The sequence below is a fragment of the Athalia rosae genome, chromosome 2, assembly GCF_917208135.1.
Source record: "Athalia rosae chromosome 2, iyAthRosa1.1, whole genome shotgun sequence".
Classification (NCBI taxonomy): Eukaryota; Metazoa; Arthropoda; class Insecta; order Hymenoptera; family Athaliidae; genus Athalia; species Athalia rosae.
In genome coordinates this window covers 2,005,551-2,024,875 of record NC_064027.1, presented here as the reverse complement: position 1 = coordinate 2,024,875, position 19,325 = coordinate 2,005,551, and the positions used below count along the sequence as shown (strand labels likewise).

The window sequence follows — 19,325 nt, the reverse complement described above, 5'->3', positions numbered from 1 at the left end:
AAATTGCCATGCACGCTACGTGTGTCTTTTCTTGTGTAGCCTTTTGCTTTGGGAAGTTAACTGCTGAGGATGGATTATATCGCCCGTTGTTGTACCTTTATACAGTTCTTTATACCGAGTTGAAGTGTCTATGGTAATTACGCGCGGGTAAAACGCGCGCGGCTCTCTGCACCGCGCACCGGTCCGCCGACTGTAGGGATAAGCCTTCTCACGAATCTCCCATAAATTAAGAATCAGAAGCGCGATGCGGGAATGGGAATAGAAACAAGAAGAGGAAAAGAACAAACAAGAAAAAAAAAAAAAAAAGAAACAAGAAGTTGGACGAAGAAGAAGAAGAAGAAGAAGAAGAAGAAGAAAAAAGTGAGAAGATTGAGACGTAGAAACTTGAAATTATTTCTATACGCGCGCACACTGCGCTGAGCAGGGTAAATTATCGCACGGTGTTAGAAGCGTGAAGAAATTTTCCATCCAAATTCAGATCGAAGAATTATCAAAATTATTACGAATCGTCGGATCGAATTGAAATTCGTGAATATGTGGGGGGGAAAAATGCGATCGCGGATGAATGAATAAAAAAAATTTGCATCGATTCATTCTTACAGACAAACCTGCGGATTGCTTGTAACGCGGAAATTTTAATCGTATATAAGTCCGATTGAAAACCCCTCGTGGCGATAAAAAAAATCTCAAGATAAGTTCACCACGTGCAGTTATAACCGGTATAGATATTCGATCGTTCGGAGGGGAGTGACTATGTAATGCTGCTCTGTTGAGAACTGAAAAATTGAAATCGAAAAGTGAAGAAGATTTTTTTTCTATCAAATCGCCAAAAATATTCTAACGCGACTGAAGACTCGAGAGAAAGAAAAATTATGTTGAAAGCCTTGTATCATTGTTATTATACATATGATATTCATACATACCTAGGTGTTATTATATAAAAAAATATTTAATTTGCTAATTGTGATGGTAAAATTGTGGAATATTATAATACAAATCATAGACACTATAGGTATATAATCCTTGTATTAAACATACGCACACCGGGCGCGCATAAATAATAATTAATGCCCGGTATATACCAGGTATGTTGTCATTGTTATTATGTATCCCGGTCTAATTTTCTCATACAATTAAAAATATCTCCTCAGCTTCGCCGGGCGCCCCAAATATACCGCGGGGTGAAGAGCTGCCTCACATACATGTATGTAAGTATAGCTCATAAATCTGATTATCGCCCGCCGCATGCGATTTTATACTTATATGTATATATATATTTATTAGCTTATTATCAACGAATATAATTATGTAATTAGTTTATTACGAAATTGTTACTTTTTGCCTACACCGTCGAGAGAATCGTAATACATAACCGCAAGCCGCCATGTACCCGGAGGTACGTACACGACTACTGTTATTAATGATATTTTAATTAACGATAACACAACCATCACCCCATTTCACGGTTTCCGACTTGTAATATATTCGCCGAATTTCGCGCGATTCGAAAACAACATGGTAACGATTATCATGTCGCCCGCAAAAAAATTTGATAAGAAAATCGTTTGGGCGTGTATATTAAAATTAATTTTCATATCGATCCAACGTAATGAGCCACTGTATCGTAGATCCGATCGCGGATAGAACGCATTAATCCTTATCTTCATTTTATATCGATCGACGGACGCGCTGAACTCTCCAAAACGGAACATTACCCATGCGTATTACGTTCGTATTAATAATATTTTTAGACAATAATGCGAAAGATAACGTCATTGCCGAATGATTTCGATCTGTCCGTGTCATCGTGCGATACACGCTACACTTATGGAAATACGTACGACGTACCGTTCGGATGCACCGGAAACGGGTCCGCGGTGGTCCTCGGTTCCTCCGGAGAAAGTACGTACGATTGTAATCCGATTTTCGATCCGGTTAATCAATCGGTTTATCGAACGGGGCAGCGGACACTTCGCCTTCCGCACTCGGACGTACACTACGATCGTTTCAATTTCACCTTTCCAAATAATAAAAGAACTCCTCGATCGCCCGAACGATCGATCGCAAAAAGAAAGGATCGGCACCGCGGAGGAGCAACCGCGCGGCGCGGCCCCGGGACTACTTGGCCATTCGCCATGTCATTGCCGCTGAGAACCGCACGTCCGGGGTCAGTGTTTATTATGTTGTGTGTATAACAAATGGAATGCTTTTCTCCTACCTACCTACACCGTCGATCTTTCTCTTTCCTCTACGGTTGCATACGTACGTACGTACCTACCTACCTACCTATCGTATACGTCCGCATAAAATATATATGTATGTGTACGTGCAGTGTGCGTGTAAAACCGCGCGGTGCAACCGCGTTGTATTATATATAGTAATAATAATAAGACGCCATATGCTTCGCCCTATATGCAAATAGATTATGTTGCGCGCTTATAATATGTATCCCGCTCTCGTGTACGATAAACTAAAGGTCACGACCTTGAGATCCCGGTACAGCGTTCGTTTACCTTGCTCTTATACATAGCGTTGTACGTAGTTTTTTTTTTTTTTTCATGGTTTGTATACATTTATGCGGAGCAAGTTGCGCGTTTATTTTTAATAGATCACATCCGCGTCGATCTCGCGGACGGAAAATTTTTCAAAATTTCACGCTCGATACGAAAGGTCTTCGCGAAGAGTTGGAGAATCGACGCGCGTACCGCTGTGCAGGTAGCTTTATATGCACGCGCGATGATGCGGATTTAGAAAAATTCGTGTCGATAATGATATTGTATCGAAGAATTTTCTGGAACGAATCGCAATAATATAATAATAACGAGAATAATAATCCGCTGAGGTATTACCAGTATTTTCTAGTCTGAATAATATAGATAAATATCCACAACGGTATATAAGTACGATGGGTTGTAGATAAAATGAAATCGCATGCGTAAATATACGTATGGTAGGTAGGTAGGTATGTACGTACGTACAAATATATAAGTGGATATATATCACGTGAAATATAGGCACCTCAACGATACAGATTCAATAAAATATATAAAAGTATATATATACATATACGTATAATACAAACGGGTGTTCGTTAGTCACCGGGGTGACTAATCGGCCTATCACTGATGTTTGCACGTTTAAATCAGCAAAAATTACCCGCTGCCGATTACGCAACGCATGTTCGATCGATCTCGAAACAATCAACGACGATTAATAGTTGTAACTTCGTATCGATCTTCAATTTATCATCATTCACTCGTTGCATGATTCCGCTCTGCTATACGTACATCGTTACATGATTTTTCGCTCGATCGAAAGTACAACCGATAACGCTATTCGCATCCAAGGGTGTCGTACAGGCCCCGGAGCCGCACGGGAAAAGTCGAAAAGTGGGATCAAGAGAGAGAGGGAGAGAGAGAGAGAGAGAAAGGGTTGAAAGGGCACGTGGCACGCGCCGACCGCCGTCCCACCCCTCGGCCCCTCAACCCTTTTTTCCATCCTTCTTCCTCCCTTTCTCTCTCGAGTGTGTACAGGTAGAGGTATACGTCCACACTTCTGGATGAATGTTTAAAGAGCCCGGGACACGTGTCCCGCTGATTTCAGCCGCGGAAGCGGTGGGATGGGTAAGAAAAGAGCGAAACGAATAAACGGTGTCAGGTATACGCGCGTATACAGGTATTCCTGTATATCCCGCAGGATATCTCGGTGTCCCTATCGCCGCGAGGACGCCGCACACGCGGATAGGGAAGAATATAAAAGAGAAAAGCGAAAGTTATACGGAGAGGAAGGGTTACAACGTCGAATCGGTGGTGGTGGTGGTGGTGGTGGTGGTGGTGCTCGCCGTCAGGGCATCTATCCGGGTGTATACCTGCGCATGTCGCCGCCACCGCACAACCTCGACGACCTGGTGGGTCGTCGGTCGCGTGCCTTCAGGACTCTCCTCTCGCTCGACTCTACCGCGTACTGCACACACACTTGCACTCTCCATCGCGAGACGAAAGATCGCTACGCAGCCCCCCGGACTCTCGGCACCGTACAGAAACGAAAGGCACCGCACGCGACCGTCCCGAAGTAGGTGTAACCCCCTCGGCGTACGCGTATCGTAGGTATATACGCGCGATAAAAGAGGAACCGACTCTGGAAATCCTCGGTGTCCCCGAGGAGCGAGAGGCTGATGACCTCGTCAGATCCTGCGGATACGCGGCGACGACGCTATTTTTTTTTTGCGATTGGACCAAATTTCGGGGGGGTTGAAAGAAGTCCCAGACGACGACGACCACCGACGAATTAGAGAGAATCGTGCATATCGCATCTGTATAGGTATATGTATATCTGTAGGTTTGCGGTTGATCGGTTTCGGCGTCGGTAAAACAGGCGTTTGCGAGGAGGGTGCGAGTAGTAGTTTTTTTTTTTTATGGTTCGATCGAAAGGTGAATCGAAACGTTCGCGTGCCGACCTTCGCGATCGAGCGAAATTCTGATCATGACTAGCTCTTTGAACTCCGATTGTGAGCAGCGACGACTAATTAATGTCTCCGATCATCGAATCGAAAGTCTATATATACCTATGTAAGAAAGCGCTAGGATTTTTATGTAACCTGGTGTGTGTCACAGTGCAATAATTCAAACTCTGCCGCGGAAAGGAACGCGCGATAAACGTTCGTTGAATGTGTGCGTGTATATTGATATATAATAGCTGGCCAATTTAACTATACGTGCGTACCTATACGTATAGATCATTTGCAACTTGCTGCATGTGCAGCTGGTGCTGCTGGTTTTGTAGCACCATTCGCCATATATATATATTATATATCATTCCTCACGCGGACGAGTTCACATATGTATAAGCTAGACGCGTGTGCTATAATATCACCTAGGTCGCTGTATGGTATATAAGGCGTACCAGCTATACCTATAATAGAAAATCGTGTTACCGATTTAATTTATTTTTCCAAGAAATGAATAAATATTCTCTCGTATATAATATGATTGCGAAACTTTATATAAGTACATATGGGTAGAGATATTTTAAAATGTGTATATACATATATATATATATAAGGCGATACACAATGTCCAGTGCATACCCGCAATGTAAGATATTGAACCGCGCTTAATACAATTTAATTATTCATTGATACCCATATACACATTATTTCGATCTATCGATCTATGGATCTACGGAGATGGTCATTAGGCTTATAAAGTGTCACTTATAATTCCTATCGTGAGAACGGTTATTTATCGCAACGCACACCAATTACGTTACATCAAACCCGTCGATGGAGCTGTCGACAATTACATCAAATAGACCCCAGAAGGGGATGGCGAAGATCGCGCATGCAAAATTTATGGATCATCTCGTCGATCATTTTTCGAACCTAAATTCACACACACGCATATCCACACTACGTATTCATGCAATGTCACGTAATAATAATTTCTGATTTGCGCGGGGGTAAATATCACAGACACGGAACCTTATTTATATTTGTCGCACCGGCGATGATCGCCCGAGATAAAACCGTAGCGCGGAGATGATCCGCGCTACGGTTTAATAATTACGCGGTATAAATATATGTATATAGACGTCACACGCGTGTACATATATTTACGTATATTACAATCGTTGTAATCCGCACGCACGTAATGCGTGATCGTTTCCAAGAAAATTATTGAAAATATAATTTTACTGATAAAATATAATATTATAAGATATCGCGTTATATTACATGCATCGCGTACGGTATCTCCGTTATACGCAGCGAATTACGGCAACGGCGAAAGAAAACCGAGACTTTTTTCGTATTTGTATTTGAGCGAGAGAGGGTAAAAAAGAAATGGAAGAAAAAAAAAAAAAGAACAACATTCATCGGATATAGTTTCTTTACCTGGATGTATAATATATTACAGGTATTCCTATTTGTCGGTTTTTCTTATCGATAATCGTCTAATCTTCTCAAACTATTGCACCATATCTTGACTCGGCTTTACTTTATACTTTACCTTACTTGCATGCATGTAGGTATATATACGCTGCGCGATGACGAGCACATGAGAAAAAGACTACGTATTCTAGGATAATATACGGTTAAATACATAAGTATCTGTTGCATACGTATGTACGGTCATGTAGGTACACCTACACGGGGTGCGCCGCGGTGTCCGCGTGTTATATATTTTCTATTATCGGTAATAAAAACTAAAAAGATAAATAAATAAATAAATAAATAAATTCCCTTTTTTTCCGCTCTTCGACATCTACATGTACGTACGATCGTCATTTTATCTCGGTCTTAATAAATAATAATAAAAGAAAAAAAGAATACCGGAGAATTAAATAAAATAAAATGTCAATATCTACATATTTACACGTATCGCGGTGCGGTAGACGAGAGTTCTCTCAACTGCAGATATACATACGTATACATACACTACGTATGAAAAAAGTTGATATGCATACATGTACGTACGTTGTATACTATATTTATGCATGTAAATACGGAGGTGAGGCGATGATCGCGCGTTGACGCAGCGGACGAACCGCCGCTCATACATGCGATTCCGCACCTGCATCGAATAAACCCGCCATCCGCGACGTTGATGATTATGATGATCGTTTCAGCTCGAGTATAAGGTACATTATAACGTTTATAGTGAGGGGCGCTTATCTCTGCACCGCTCGACTCGCATCGCTCGCATTCAGTTTACTTAACTTTGTTTAAAAATCGGTATACAGATACCGAGTACATACCTATATAGATACCAAATAGGTATATGTACGTCGAGTTATAAATCGTAAAGCGATCCACGTACAGAAATACACGCGCTTATGGAAAAAAATTATAACTGCGGCAGGTGCACGTCCAATAAGGGTGCAGGTTGTGGGGAATTGAACTTATCTTTTTTTTTTTTGTTGAAAAAATCGCGCGTTCGCGAATAGCCGCAGCCGCGCGTTCGTTCGTTATAGATTTTTTACAGACGACCCCCGGAACAGTGGAAGTAGTAAAAGTAACGAGGAAGGAAAACGAACTCACCGTTGATTTCAGCGCCTCTCAAAGGTCCCGGAGGACTTCCTCCCGTAGAAACACCTTCGTCTTCGCTTCCGCTGGAGCTTCTTTCGCTGGGACTATAGCTCCTCCTGCTAACCGCGCTGCTACCGCTATTGCTTGATATTTTCTGCCTAACGTTATTCCCGTTGTTGTTATTCCTAATGTTCGCCCTACCCTGAAGTCTTTCGTGCATCATTCTGACGGCGGCCTGGGCGGCGACGTGGGCTCTCGCCGCTTGAAAATTAACAGCCCTCTGCTGCTGGAGCGAACCAACGGAGAAGTCCAGCGGCTGATCCGGCGGTTGGTGATCCCGTGCTCCGGATCTCGAACGCGATCTGGACCTGGATCTCGATCTGACCCTCATCATGGCGGGCACCGGAGTAGCCGGAAGCTGATCCTGATGTTGAACGATACCGGAAACCGGCGGACTCCACCACTGATGAATTCCGCCACCTTGGGCCGACCTCCACGCCTCTATCGTGTTGTTGTTCGTCGGACTCGATTGCTTCTGTTGTACGGCGTGATGCGGGTTATTGACACCGGTCATAGTCTGCTGCTGGGGACTACCCTGCTGTTGCTGAACGTTGCGGTGATGCTGATTGAGGGATCCCTGATGCTGGTGCTGATTGTTGTGCTGCGTCGTTTGGCCCCCGGACATCGCCTCGGCCAACTGATTGTTGTTCTCGAGAAGATGCATGTTCGGCGTCTGAGTCATCGAGGCAACGCTCGACGACGTTAGGAAGGTTACGGCGGGCACTAGGACCGGTGGAGGTATCGGTATCTGTCTCTGTACCGATCTCGCCGCCTCCGCAACCCAACGGCGCACCGCCTCGCTGTCCAAACCGGCCAGACCTGCACTCGTTACTCCTGAGGCTGCACCTCCGCCTCCGGGCGAACCCGCGCCTCCGTATATTCCTTTCGTTCCACCGGGTCCTCCAGATGCGACTCCCGGCAGGGACAGGATCTCCGCCCCCGCCACGGCGACCCCGGATCCAGGAACCCCCGCGAACGACGATCCGGATTCTGCCACTTCCGCCGAATACTGTGTCAACGATCTATCGAGCGACGTGGATCCACGTGATTTCTAATTACTTTTTTTTTTTTTTTTTATATTCACGCCAATTCCGCGATGGGGTGAAAAACGCAAGTATATGTACGTAACGCGCACACGCACAAACGGAGCACTGTATGTATATTTAATATTTCCTTAACGCCGAAAAGGAGAAACGATAGAACGAAAAATCAAAAAATCAAACAAACAATAAGTATAAACATGAACTGTATTATAATCCACCCCCGAATCAACGGCTGGCACGATCTACCGGGTGATGATAATTCGTTGATTTTCGAACGGACACTTGGTAGGCGGTCATCCAAAAGCGCGCCCTCATCCGTGAAATGCAGGTTTTCACCTTGTCCATGGGGATGTCTATGCGTACGGAACCGTCACTCGTACCTGCACACTTTTTTGTCGTGATATTTTCTGTACACAAAAAGTAAACCACTCGATGACGTCGCGACGATCACACGTGACGAATACCGTAACATCGATATCGTCGAATATCCATATCGTGAGATCACAAATTGCGTGCGATGCTCCCCGTAAACCAAAAATCTACCTTCGATACACTGGCGAAATAAATTTCCTCTCCGGAATACCTCATTAATTATTCACCCACAATTGTCGTTATCGTTGTCATGTACAATACATACGCACCCGATCTATCATTCGATCGAAGAACTCCGATAACTTTTACCGATGAATTTCGAACGATTACAAACGAGGCGAAAAAAAAAAAGATCCAAAAAAAAAAAAAAACGATCGACCAGTGACACACACCGTGCAGCGATACGATACCGTTGATAAACTCGTTTCGTTAATAGTAACCGAAAATATTGTTGCAGGTGTTTTGTTGTTTTCTTGTTGTGTTATTATTATTTATATATATATATATATATTTCGTTATTTTTGTTTTTAAGGCAGGTGCTGGCGCCGCGACTCTGTCACGTTCACTAACCCGCGGGGGCGCCTTGTAACGTTATCGTTATCGTATAATCGTAATAAAATGTAGCGCGCGCGCGCGCGCGAGAGCTGCCTTTTTAAATAAATGAGGTACGACGACGGAGGTGGATACGTCAACGGTGAACAACCATCGCCGGCGAGTCGGTGCTCTCGCGTGCATGTGTGCAGCAACACTACGGCGGTACTCGCTCCCACGGCAGGGCATCGTCGGCCGGCGACGCGCCGGCGATGGCGAGGGTCCGACGACGGGTTCACGAGGTGGGGGAGTATTCCAGTCCCCTGCACCGTCGGAAGAGGGACCGAGAGAGAGCCCGACGATAACGGCGGAGCGAGAGAGATGGGGGGTGCGGAGGGGGTCGGGGGGTTGGGGCTGAGAGAGGAGAGAGAGACGATAAAAAAGGAGGGAAAAACGTGAACCGCCGAACCTCGCCGAGGACCCTGCACCACCAGCAGCGGCATCGGAGAATATCACCGAGTGGGGAGAACGACGCCCGGCTCTCTAAACGTTCGCAGTCGTATCGCGTATCGAAGGTGGGGAGTCTTCCCGGATGGAGGGGAAGACTTTGACCAATCCGATACGACTGGCTGCCGGAGGGAGCTCCGCCTAAGAGTCCTCCTCAACCTCTTCCTCCTCCTCCTCCTCCTCCGCCGCCGCCGCTACCGCCGCCGCCGCCGCCGCCGTCGTCGTCGTTCGTACAGAAAACGTCGTTCCGATCAACCTGCACAGAGACCGGAAAACCCCCCCCCCCCCCCCCCGCGTTCGCGTATTAACTTTATATACATGTTCGCGAATCTTGAGGGATGATTTTTCAACCTGCCCTTTCACCCGTTGTTACGCACCCTGCGACGGATCCGAGACACCCTCGGCCTCCGCGGATGCCTTTTGAGGGTTTTTTTTTTTCTACACGGACCGTCCGTCCCGTGACGCAGGTAGTCTCGTTCCTCAGCAGGTGAGGGACGAAGTTTTGCACGGTATACGGAATCCGTCTTTACCTGAATCTCTATATCGAGACAGCGATCCACTAGTCGGGGGTCAGCGGCATGGAAGCTGATGAGGGGGGTCGAATCGAAAAGTTCAAGAAACTGTGACCGTCTCTCGTGTATAATAACTGATGTCTTTTCATAGCGGTGACTTTGCTATACATTATCGTATATAACAAGGACATTCGTTCCGTCGATTTGACGACCGTTGAACTCCGTTTTATACGATATACGTTGTACGTATGAGACGAAGCGGACTCTACGCTCTACCGAACGAACGAAAATTAAGACGAAATTTTTACCGTCCGAGCGACCGAAAAACTTGGCCGCAGCCGCGCGTGTGGCTTCGGTAGATTCTTCCACTTCCTCTTGAATGGTCTCGTAGTACACGCGGTGCTTGATGAGACACACATGATGCAACCGCCCCCCCCCCCCCCGCGGAAGGGTGGAGGTCGGATTAGTGCCAAAACGAACCGTTCGAGGCGCTTCGTCCCGCATGTCCGCGAAAAAACCACCCCCGCTCTGATCAACGTCAAGGTTCAACCCTCTCTTTCTTTCTAGATTTCCTCTCTCTATCTCTCCCTCTCTCCCGCGTTTCCCGCACTCTTTCTTTGCTCCGTCTATCCCGTAGCACGCTCTCAGCTGTTTTGCTCCCTCGGGAAGAACAACCCCGCGCGACAAATAAATGTATACAGGTATACATATATACACTTTATCCGGAAAAGAAACCAGATTACATACGTACACCTGTACACGTAGAAGAGTATATACGCGCTAATTCTGCAGTCGCATATACAAAAAATTCGTTCGTAAAAAATTCGAAGATCGAATTTCAAAAACACGATAAAATTCTTCGACTTTGGTTTTGAAATCTGATACGATTTTTAAAACGATTTTCGGATCAGCGCAACGCATGGTGACGCGAGGCGCAACGCACCGCTGTATAATTACGTACCTACACGAAACTTTTTTGCTAACACGATCGATTATCATCTGGTTTCAAGTTGTACCATTTCGGACGAGACGAGACGCGGGACGATCAGCGGCCGCGTCAGCTCGGTCGATGACGGATCGACGCGATTCCGAATCGTCTCCCGGAAGAAACTTTCGTTCGGTCGCAGGTTTCGAGGGTAGGTCAGGTTGGTCCGAACCGTTTACCTCGAGTCCGCCTGATCGCGGACGTCGTTACGTACCGTCTATACCGTTTATATCTAGATATACTCTCTCACTTGTTACACACACACACAATCCCGCAAACGGACAATGGGAACGGGGACTGATGGACGCGAGAACGTGGCGAAGAACGACGCGTTCTTTGCAGACGGTCTGACGAGCTGCCAGGTTATACGTATAGCTTTTATTCACACGACCGTGCGTACCTACACACACACACACACGCAAGCGCGACGTCGAATCCGAGTGTTGTGCAGTGTGCATTACGTATAACGCATCGCGCATACGTACGGAATTTAGAAAAATCCCATCGTCCCGGTCGCGGGACAATAGACGATAGAAAAAATCGTTCAGAAATCAGAGAAAAAAAAAAAAAAAACAACATTTTCAATGCGAAGAATAGCTAGCTGCAGGACCCCTGAAAGTTGCGTATTATATTTTTAGCACCGTATGCAGCGGTACAGGTGAAGACCTCTCGCTACCTTGTGCACCAAAATACGTCTTATACATACATACGTACGTGTACAGGTATACCTGAACAGCAGCGGCAGCAGCGTAAGGAGCAGAAGCGGATCGCGTCGAGACCGAGGTCAGTATTATTGCACTGCACACGTTGAAAAGTTGCACCGACCGACCAACCGACCGACCGATCCCCGGCTTTCCCGTCATGCGGCAACCTGTGCAGCGCATCTGGTAACCTGTTACCACCCTACCCCCCGATACATCCTTACCTTGATCTTCCCATCGCGCTTCGGCGAATATATAAACGCAATACGAGAAGAATATCAGCTCACGTAACTGCGTCTTGCGATAATTTTTCGCTTCCCGGACGAGCTGATATAATTTAGAGAATTTATCGTTCTTTCGATTCGTGCGTCGTCACCATGTTTCAGGGGTGGCAACCCGTTCGCTGAAATGCACCTGAAACTTCATATATACGAATCCCGCATGTAAAGGAGGCTGTGGTAGCTGGCATGTACATAATACGGGGGGTGGTGTGTACGGGAGATAAAATCGACCCCTTAGAACAGCCGGCCATCGTGGCATATTCCGATGATGTAGCCGATGTCCGTCTCGCTCTTCGACGTGACGTATGTGTACATGTATACGTATACGTATATAAACGGAACAGGCGAAAATGCGCACGTGTGACCGTATGGAATAGCTGGTATGTGATAATACAAGGTGATACGTTATACGTATTCTACTATACGTACGGAGGTATGCATACGTATATATATACGTATGTAAGGCACCCCTGCGGATTTGAATTCGGCATGCGCAGTGGCGGCGTAAAGATGTTTTAAAGTGGATCTTATTGGTCATAGCGCGACGCCCTCCCCTACCCCCAACCCCCACCTATCCACCTACCCTCTTATTCCGCGTTCCGTTTCCATCGTATGTATATATGTATATGAATATACACACGTCTATATATATATATATATATATATATATGTAATACCCGCGGCCGCGCTACGCGGGAGGGAATCCCCACCACGTGAACAGAACTGGCTCCCGGTTACCCCCGTGTGTTCCTCTTTTCGTCCTCTTTTTCCTTCTTCTTTCCTTCCTGGCTTCCTTCCTTCCTCCTACTCCTCGCCCCTGCACCACGACGGTGCTCCCGCTTCGCGCGCTTCTTTCGCTCCTGCTTATCGCCCCCGCCCGTTTTCTTCTCCCTCCTACTCTTCTTTGGCTTCCTCCTCCTCCTCCTCCTCTTTCTCCTTCTTCTTCTGTCCCCCCCCCCCCCCCCCCCGACTCGACTCTCCCGCTCGACGCACGGAATAGCTCGACTCCGCTCGCGTATTGATTTTAATGACGCCCCTTCCTCCCTCTCCCTTCCTCTTCTCCTCTTCCTCCTCCCAACACCCCGAAGGAATCGCTCGCACCCTCTTCGCACCCGCGAAAAGAAGGCGCGAATTACAGCTACACGTATATGACCTACGCGTCCAACGCCACTCATGCATACCCTAGCGCAACGAACTTCATATGGTGTGTAAATATCTTCCATTTACCATTCGAACCTCGCGAGTCAAAGATTTTTTTCGTTCCCGGAAGGAAGAGAATCTATTCCTCGACATCCGCAAGAGGATTATTCTTACCTCCCTTGGGCGTAAAGTCGCAGGAAGCTACGCTGGACCACGTGGCGCGACGTCCAGAGGGTTGAAAACCTGAAGATAAAAAGAGAAGAGAAAATGAAAGAAAAGGGTTGCTCTAGGTGAGGGGGTGCAGGATCAAGGGGTCAGTTATATGCATTCAAGGGGAACTCGCGAATGAGTCGAATTTCGATGGTTTTTTTTTTTGTTTTTTTTTTTTTTGCGAAAAGAGATGAAATAAAATCGAAAAAAGTCACGCGAGTGAGGTGGAGTACATGGGGGTTATATACATACGCGTATGTAAACGAATAAATTTTTGCTTCCGCTGTTCATGGGACGTATGTGTATAATTATATGCGCGGGCGTACGACTGCAGTGACGTTGAAGAGAATCGAAATAATTATAAGCGAGGCGTGCCGCCGCAAAGAGAGAGAGAGAACAAAAATGTGGATAGAGAGAAAGGGATACCCAAGAGGGAGATGAAACTCCTCGTTGGCGGATTTGGTGGACCTGACCCAGTTTCCATCCATCGCATAGAAGAATAACCTACGAATGCTACGGGGAGAGGAAATCTTTCAACAGCTGCTAATACCGCAGCTAGGTGGGATATCCAGAAAAATAGAAATGAGAAATAACAAAACCAAAAAACGACCTATAAAAGCGGAGAGACTCCAGAAGTATAAGAAAAAGAGGAAAATAAAAAACAGTCATACGTTCGAAGCAGCATGAGATCCTTACACATGCGACCCGCGATCGAAATTGAAAGGAAATTGGTCGAGTTTTTTTTTTTCCACATTTTTTTCTTCTTTTCTACCACTTCAACTTTTCTATCGATTTTCGAGATTCGCATACTAAAACCTCTAATTTTCTCCCCTGCGGGAGCGGGTCCTTTCGTCCTCGCCTTTGTTATTCCGAACGTACATAGGTGTACCTGTGTACATGTGTATAAATATATATATATTGTACGAGTTTTTTCGCAGCGGTAAAGTGCAAGTACACGAAATAAGTGGGGGGGGGGGGGGGGGGGGGGCGCAGCAGTTCGCGGGTGAAGGAAAAAAAGAAAAAAACGAAAAGACCATATCACATTATGTGCAAAACTACGAGAGGAGAGAGAAACTGTACTCTATAGAAGTATCGCAACGGGAAAGGCGATCGGTGTATAGAGAAAGAGAGGAATCGTAGAAAATCACGATGGAAAGTACAGCCAGTTTCGAATATCAAGGAGGTTCTCGCGAGGGTCGCAGAACGCCGCAACCAGTCGTTGAACCCGGGGAGACAGGAATTTGGGTATTTTTTTTCAGAAAATCGAACTACCGGGGAATAATATCGAAATTCCAACTACGGTGGGAGGGTGCAATAGCGGCCGGGCTCTCTTACCTGTCGTTATAATACATACATATATATGCGTATACAAATTCGTACGTATGTGCCGGTATAAACGTAAATACATATAGGTAAGCAGATGCAGCTGCGCGCCCCTAAAACGGTACGCGCAAAACTGTATTATATTCCCGCAGCGTTTCTTTATTATTCTCCTCTCCGTGTTTCCTAAAAAAAAGGAGGAAAAAAAAATTTTCTTCTTCCTTTTCTCTCCCGTTTTTTTTTTTTCGTACGATTGAAAAACGGTAATTTTACCGAATCTGGGTCACAATACGAGCGGGATGTATTCCCCCTTGTGCGAGTGGCAAATTTTTGATAAAGTTATTCCTTTTTTTCTCTCCAAGACTTATTATTTTGCACCGTGTGCGGTTATCTCGTGATTTGTTTCGACGATTTCAGCTGATACCCAACTTTCCGATTACGGCTTACGTGCCGAAAAAAAGTTTGTGCAACTAATTAGATAATATCACGTGTAACATAATTGCAACTGTCATCTCCGAATGTGTCTCCCCCCGCATGAAACCGGACACTCGCTTAGCTTTTAACCAGAACACACGCGCCGTTTATGGTTTCACGCTGAATTTAAAAGAATTGCGATTCTCGCACGCGCATTATAAAAAACGGTCGTAATACGAACGCGGAATTTACGGTACTTTTAAACACGTCGAGTCGGAACCACCCCGCCCCCGAAATTGAACAATTTCGAAAAACTGTGCGATAGCATTTAAAAAAACGAGATCAAATTCGAAAATGAAAAAATGTGACGTATACAGGTGATTTTTGGTTTTATCTAATTTACTGTTTGTCAAGTTTTTTTTTTTTTTATTGGAAGACGGTTGTGACCCACTTGCAGAATCGCGTGGGACTTTTTCTTCGTACAGCAAAGAATAGGAAATAGAGGCGATCGAATCGAGGTAGGTAATTTTGAAAGTAAATAGAATCAGGAAGGTCCGTGACGTAGGCGCAAGCCTATATAACTATCTATACACGTTACACAGGTACAGCGACGTACACGGGTAATACCGAAATGGGAATCATAATTTCGAAGCAAAATAAGTTTACTTCGCTTAGCGAGCATACCTATGGCAGGTAATTGTTTTTTTTTTTTTCTCACAAACTCCGTTTGCGCTACTACGGTCACCGTTATATTACCTATATTTCAAAAATTTATCCCCGCGACTATTTTTACCGTATAATCTTTACAGTTATATGATTTACTGGCTCGAAACGTACCGACAATTTTGCACCCTGCAGTTCCCGCTCTCTACCGCGCTCGCCGTGAGTTCTAAAAACTTTACGATTCCCTCTCTCTGTGCAGGTAAATTCTTCAATATTACGCCTGACATTATGTCGTTTGAATTATCATCCCATAGAACAACTCTATGGCTATAATATCAACGAAAACATGCGATACCGTCCAAACTTACGACTGCATCATCGTTTCGAATTCGCAAGCTTTTGTCCGGCGGAGCACCGCAGTAAAACTACGTGCTTTATAGGTGTGGAAAAATTTTACGGTAGGTAATCGACACACTTCTTACCTCTGCTTTTTTGTTTCTCCTTTCTCCTCCTCCTGCACCTCGGTTCCTTTCCCGTCTCTTTTTACCTTCTTTATTCCGTCTGCAAAACGCCCGTAATTTTGTTTTACCTTCGAAATTTTTTTCGCTCCGTTTTCCCCCAGCTAACTGTTAGGAATTGCGAAAATTTTTCGTCCCGTGTACTCGGATTCTTCAGGTATAGATTTTCGCTTCGATTTCTCGTAGTATATATAATACGAGGAATGCACAATGTGTACTATTTTACGGACACGTATAATTCAGTGGATATTACACGTTCGAGATATGCGCAGCATTAGTTAACCGAAGTGACCTCCCGTTTCGCTGCCCTTTATCCAGCGCAATATTCACTGGATTAGGGTAATTGGAGAGGACGGTTGCGGCGAACGTTGTCGTTGCGTCGCGTAACTCATACGTATCGTGTAGGTACACACACGTAAGTAACTCTGTGGTGTGCAACGTGGTGTACAATGGTAGAGATTATAATTATTAACATACGTGTATACGTATATGTATATATACGGGCGTGTTTAACGTGCATTTGTACGGCGTTACAAAGAGAGAGAGAGAGAGAGACGAGCGAAGCGTGCCGCGCTAAGTCCGAGTCCGTTCAACGGATATAAATGTATGTATATCGTGTACATCGTAGCATCGCGGTATACGAAAAGCCGCGCGCGAACAACGATCTGAGGCGCCGCCGGCATGGATGTGCCACCGTCTCTCCTTACATAACTAATTCTCCGCCTTGTTAATTTTCGTAATCTGTCCGCTGTGTCCGCGGACAGGGACGCACCGAACGAGACAGGGCCGCCAAGGTTTACGAGATCTCGTCGTTATTCGTTTCGTGTGCAATTGCGAATACGTATCGACGATTGGATAAATCCCGAGAAAGCTTCTCTCCTGGATTATTCACGTCGATTTTTTGTCTAATCGAAAAAGCTCGAATACTGAGATTTATTCAAATCGAACGAAGATGTTGAAAGGAAAATAAAAAAACAAAACAACGACAGACCGAATTGCCTTCTATAAAATACATGAGATGTTTGTACGATCGCATAGGAATTTAATAATTCATTTGAGAACTGATGAAACTACAATAGAATGCGGAAATAATATTTTCTCCATCGGGTTATAGAGCGAGTTGCTGTCCGGTTCGAATTTCTCAACCCTCCATCTCAGCTCTGTCATCCATATTTTTTGTTCGTCGCTCAGATTTTTATATTCATCGTTAAAAATTTGTCAAAACTCGTCGCTGTTAGAATTCCAAATTTCTCACCTATACGCGACATATAAGCCCCGATCAACCGTGCAGGGGGATTCCCTCGGCGCGCGCGCGGGATAATTCCGCCAAAGAGATAAGATAATGCATCGCGGTGTGCGAGCCCAATGTGTCTGAAATAAAACCTGGAAAGAAAGAGAGAGACAGAATTTGTACAATTACATGTACGCAACTTATACGGCATATCGAAGATTTCCACGACTCTAACGTAGTTTTAAACCCCGTGCGACGCGTATACAATAATGCAGTCGCGATGCACTCCGCGCGTTTCGTGGAACTTCCTATACATGTTGTAACAATGATAATGATATTAAGTAGTGGCGAGTACACGTACGCGTGCCCCCACCCCCCCCCGTGCACAGATGTACGGTGTTATCAAGTACACGTTCGTATATGTGCCGGAGTCGCGCGTACTTCTCCGGGCGCGGCGATCATCAAAGAAACGGCCGCCTAGTTGAACCACTTAGTGACTCCAGTTTTCACATTAGCGTGGCAAAAGTCGAAACCCACCGTTTGACCGACAACTTCTGCTGTACGTAAACCGACATAACGTGTCGGCGCTTCGCTCGCCGGCAGCCGCGTTATTCCGTGCATCTTCTCAATTCCACCGTGTTCCCCAATTCACACCGACTATTCCCATCGCGCATCCTCGGCTAACCCCTCTCCTAGGAATTAATAACGTGACCTCGGCGTACAGGAATTTTAAATATTAAAAGATCTTTTTTTTTCTTTTTTAATCGCGTTACTCTTCGCGGCACAACGCAGTAAAAATGCGATCGCCCGAATTCCTGCGGACCGTGAGCGCGTTAATTGTTTTCGTCCAATGAATAAATTGGCTGGATTTGCGTTCAACAGTTTTTCGGACAACAAATGTTCCCGACCGCCGATTATCGTTCGTTGTAAGATGATTCTGGAAATCGGAACACTTTGCCTGGGAGGAAAAAAGCGAGCGAGAGTGCGCCCGTGCGGTACAAATGTAGATTTCAGGTACCCCGTGTGACCGAAAAAATGGGGGAGAATGAAAAAAATTTACAAAAAAAATTGTATTTCTTTAGCGGCATCGGAGCGGATCGTAGTTTTAGGCAAATATATGCGTTCGCATGCATATTACATCGTACGCCCCAGGGGTGTGTGATTTTTTTACTCGCCTCTCTCTTTGTGGAACCGTTTTTTTCCCTTTTTTCCCTATAATGGCTATTTGCTTGCTCGGTCCATAGGTGGAACGGTCGACAGTTGGCCTCTCGAACACGGAGCGAGGCGGCAATATGCAATTTCCGAAACGTTGAATAACATTATATCGGGGGCGCGTGTGTACATGCGCTCGATGAACCGATTTACCGACGCCTGCGTCCATTTTTTTTTTTTTTTTTTTTTTTTTTTTTTTTAGATCGCTACCGGGGAAGAACATTATTTTCTCTCGACTTGACAAAAAAAAAAACAAAAAAAAAAACAGACCCCCGATAACGATGACGTTATCGCTCAGGCTTTTTCGATTCGAAATCGATCTGCATTCCGAAATGTAGGAATAATTTCCATTCTCGTATCTCGGTTTTTCGAGTAATCCTATCGAGTTAGATCATCCGCAGGTACCGCGGCGCTCTACCCGGTTCGACCCGACTCCCCTTTTTCCGCTCTTCCGATTCTTTTTATTTTCCATGTCGTCTTCGCCGCGCGTCGATCCGCGAGTGCACATCGTGGGAGTAATGCGCGAGCACGCCTCGCGCGGATCTATGAATGGTAAATAGCGTTTACATTATTACATTACACGCTCGGTACCGCGGACTCC

The 19,325-nt window shown here is 45.4% G+C and overlaps 1 protein-coding gene across 2 annotated transcripts in view; it reads right to left on the bottom strand.

Annotated features, from left to right (window-relative positions):
• LOC105684062 (POU domain protein 2-like) overlaps positions 1–9,321 on the bottom strand; it is an 89,401-nt gene extending 80,080 nt beyond the window's left edge. Inside the window, exon 1 of one of the 2 annotated variants that reach the window (XM_048651009.1) lies at positions 7,037–9,321. In XM_048651009.1, coding sequence (XP_048506966.1) covers positions 7,037–7,766 — 730 coding nt within the window. In that variant the 5' untranslated portion in view covers positions 7,767–9,321. The remainder of the gene's footprint in view (positions 1–7,036) is intronic. The other variant, XM_048651008.1, reaches the window with a different exon arrangement.
• Between the last annotated feature and the right edge of the window lie 10,004 nt (positions 9,322–19,325).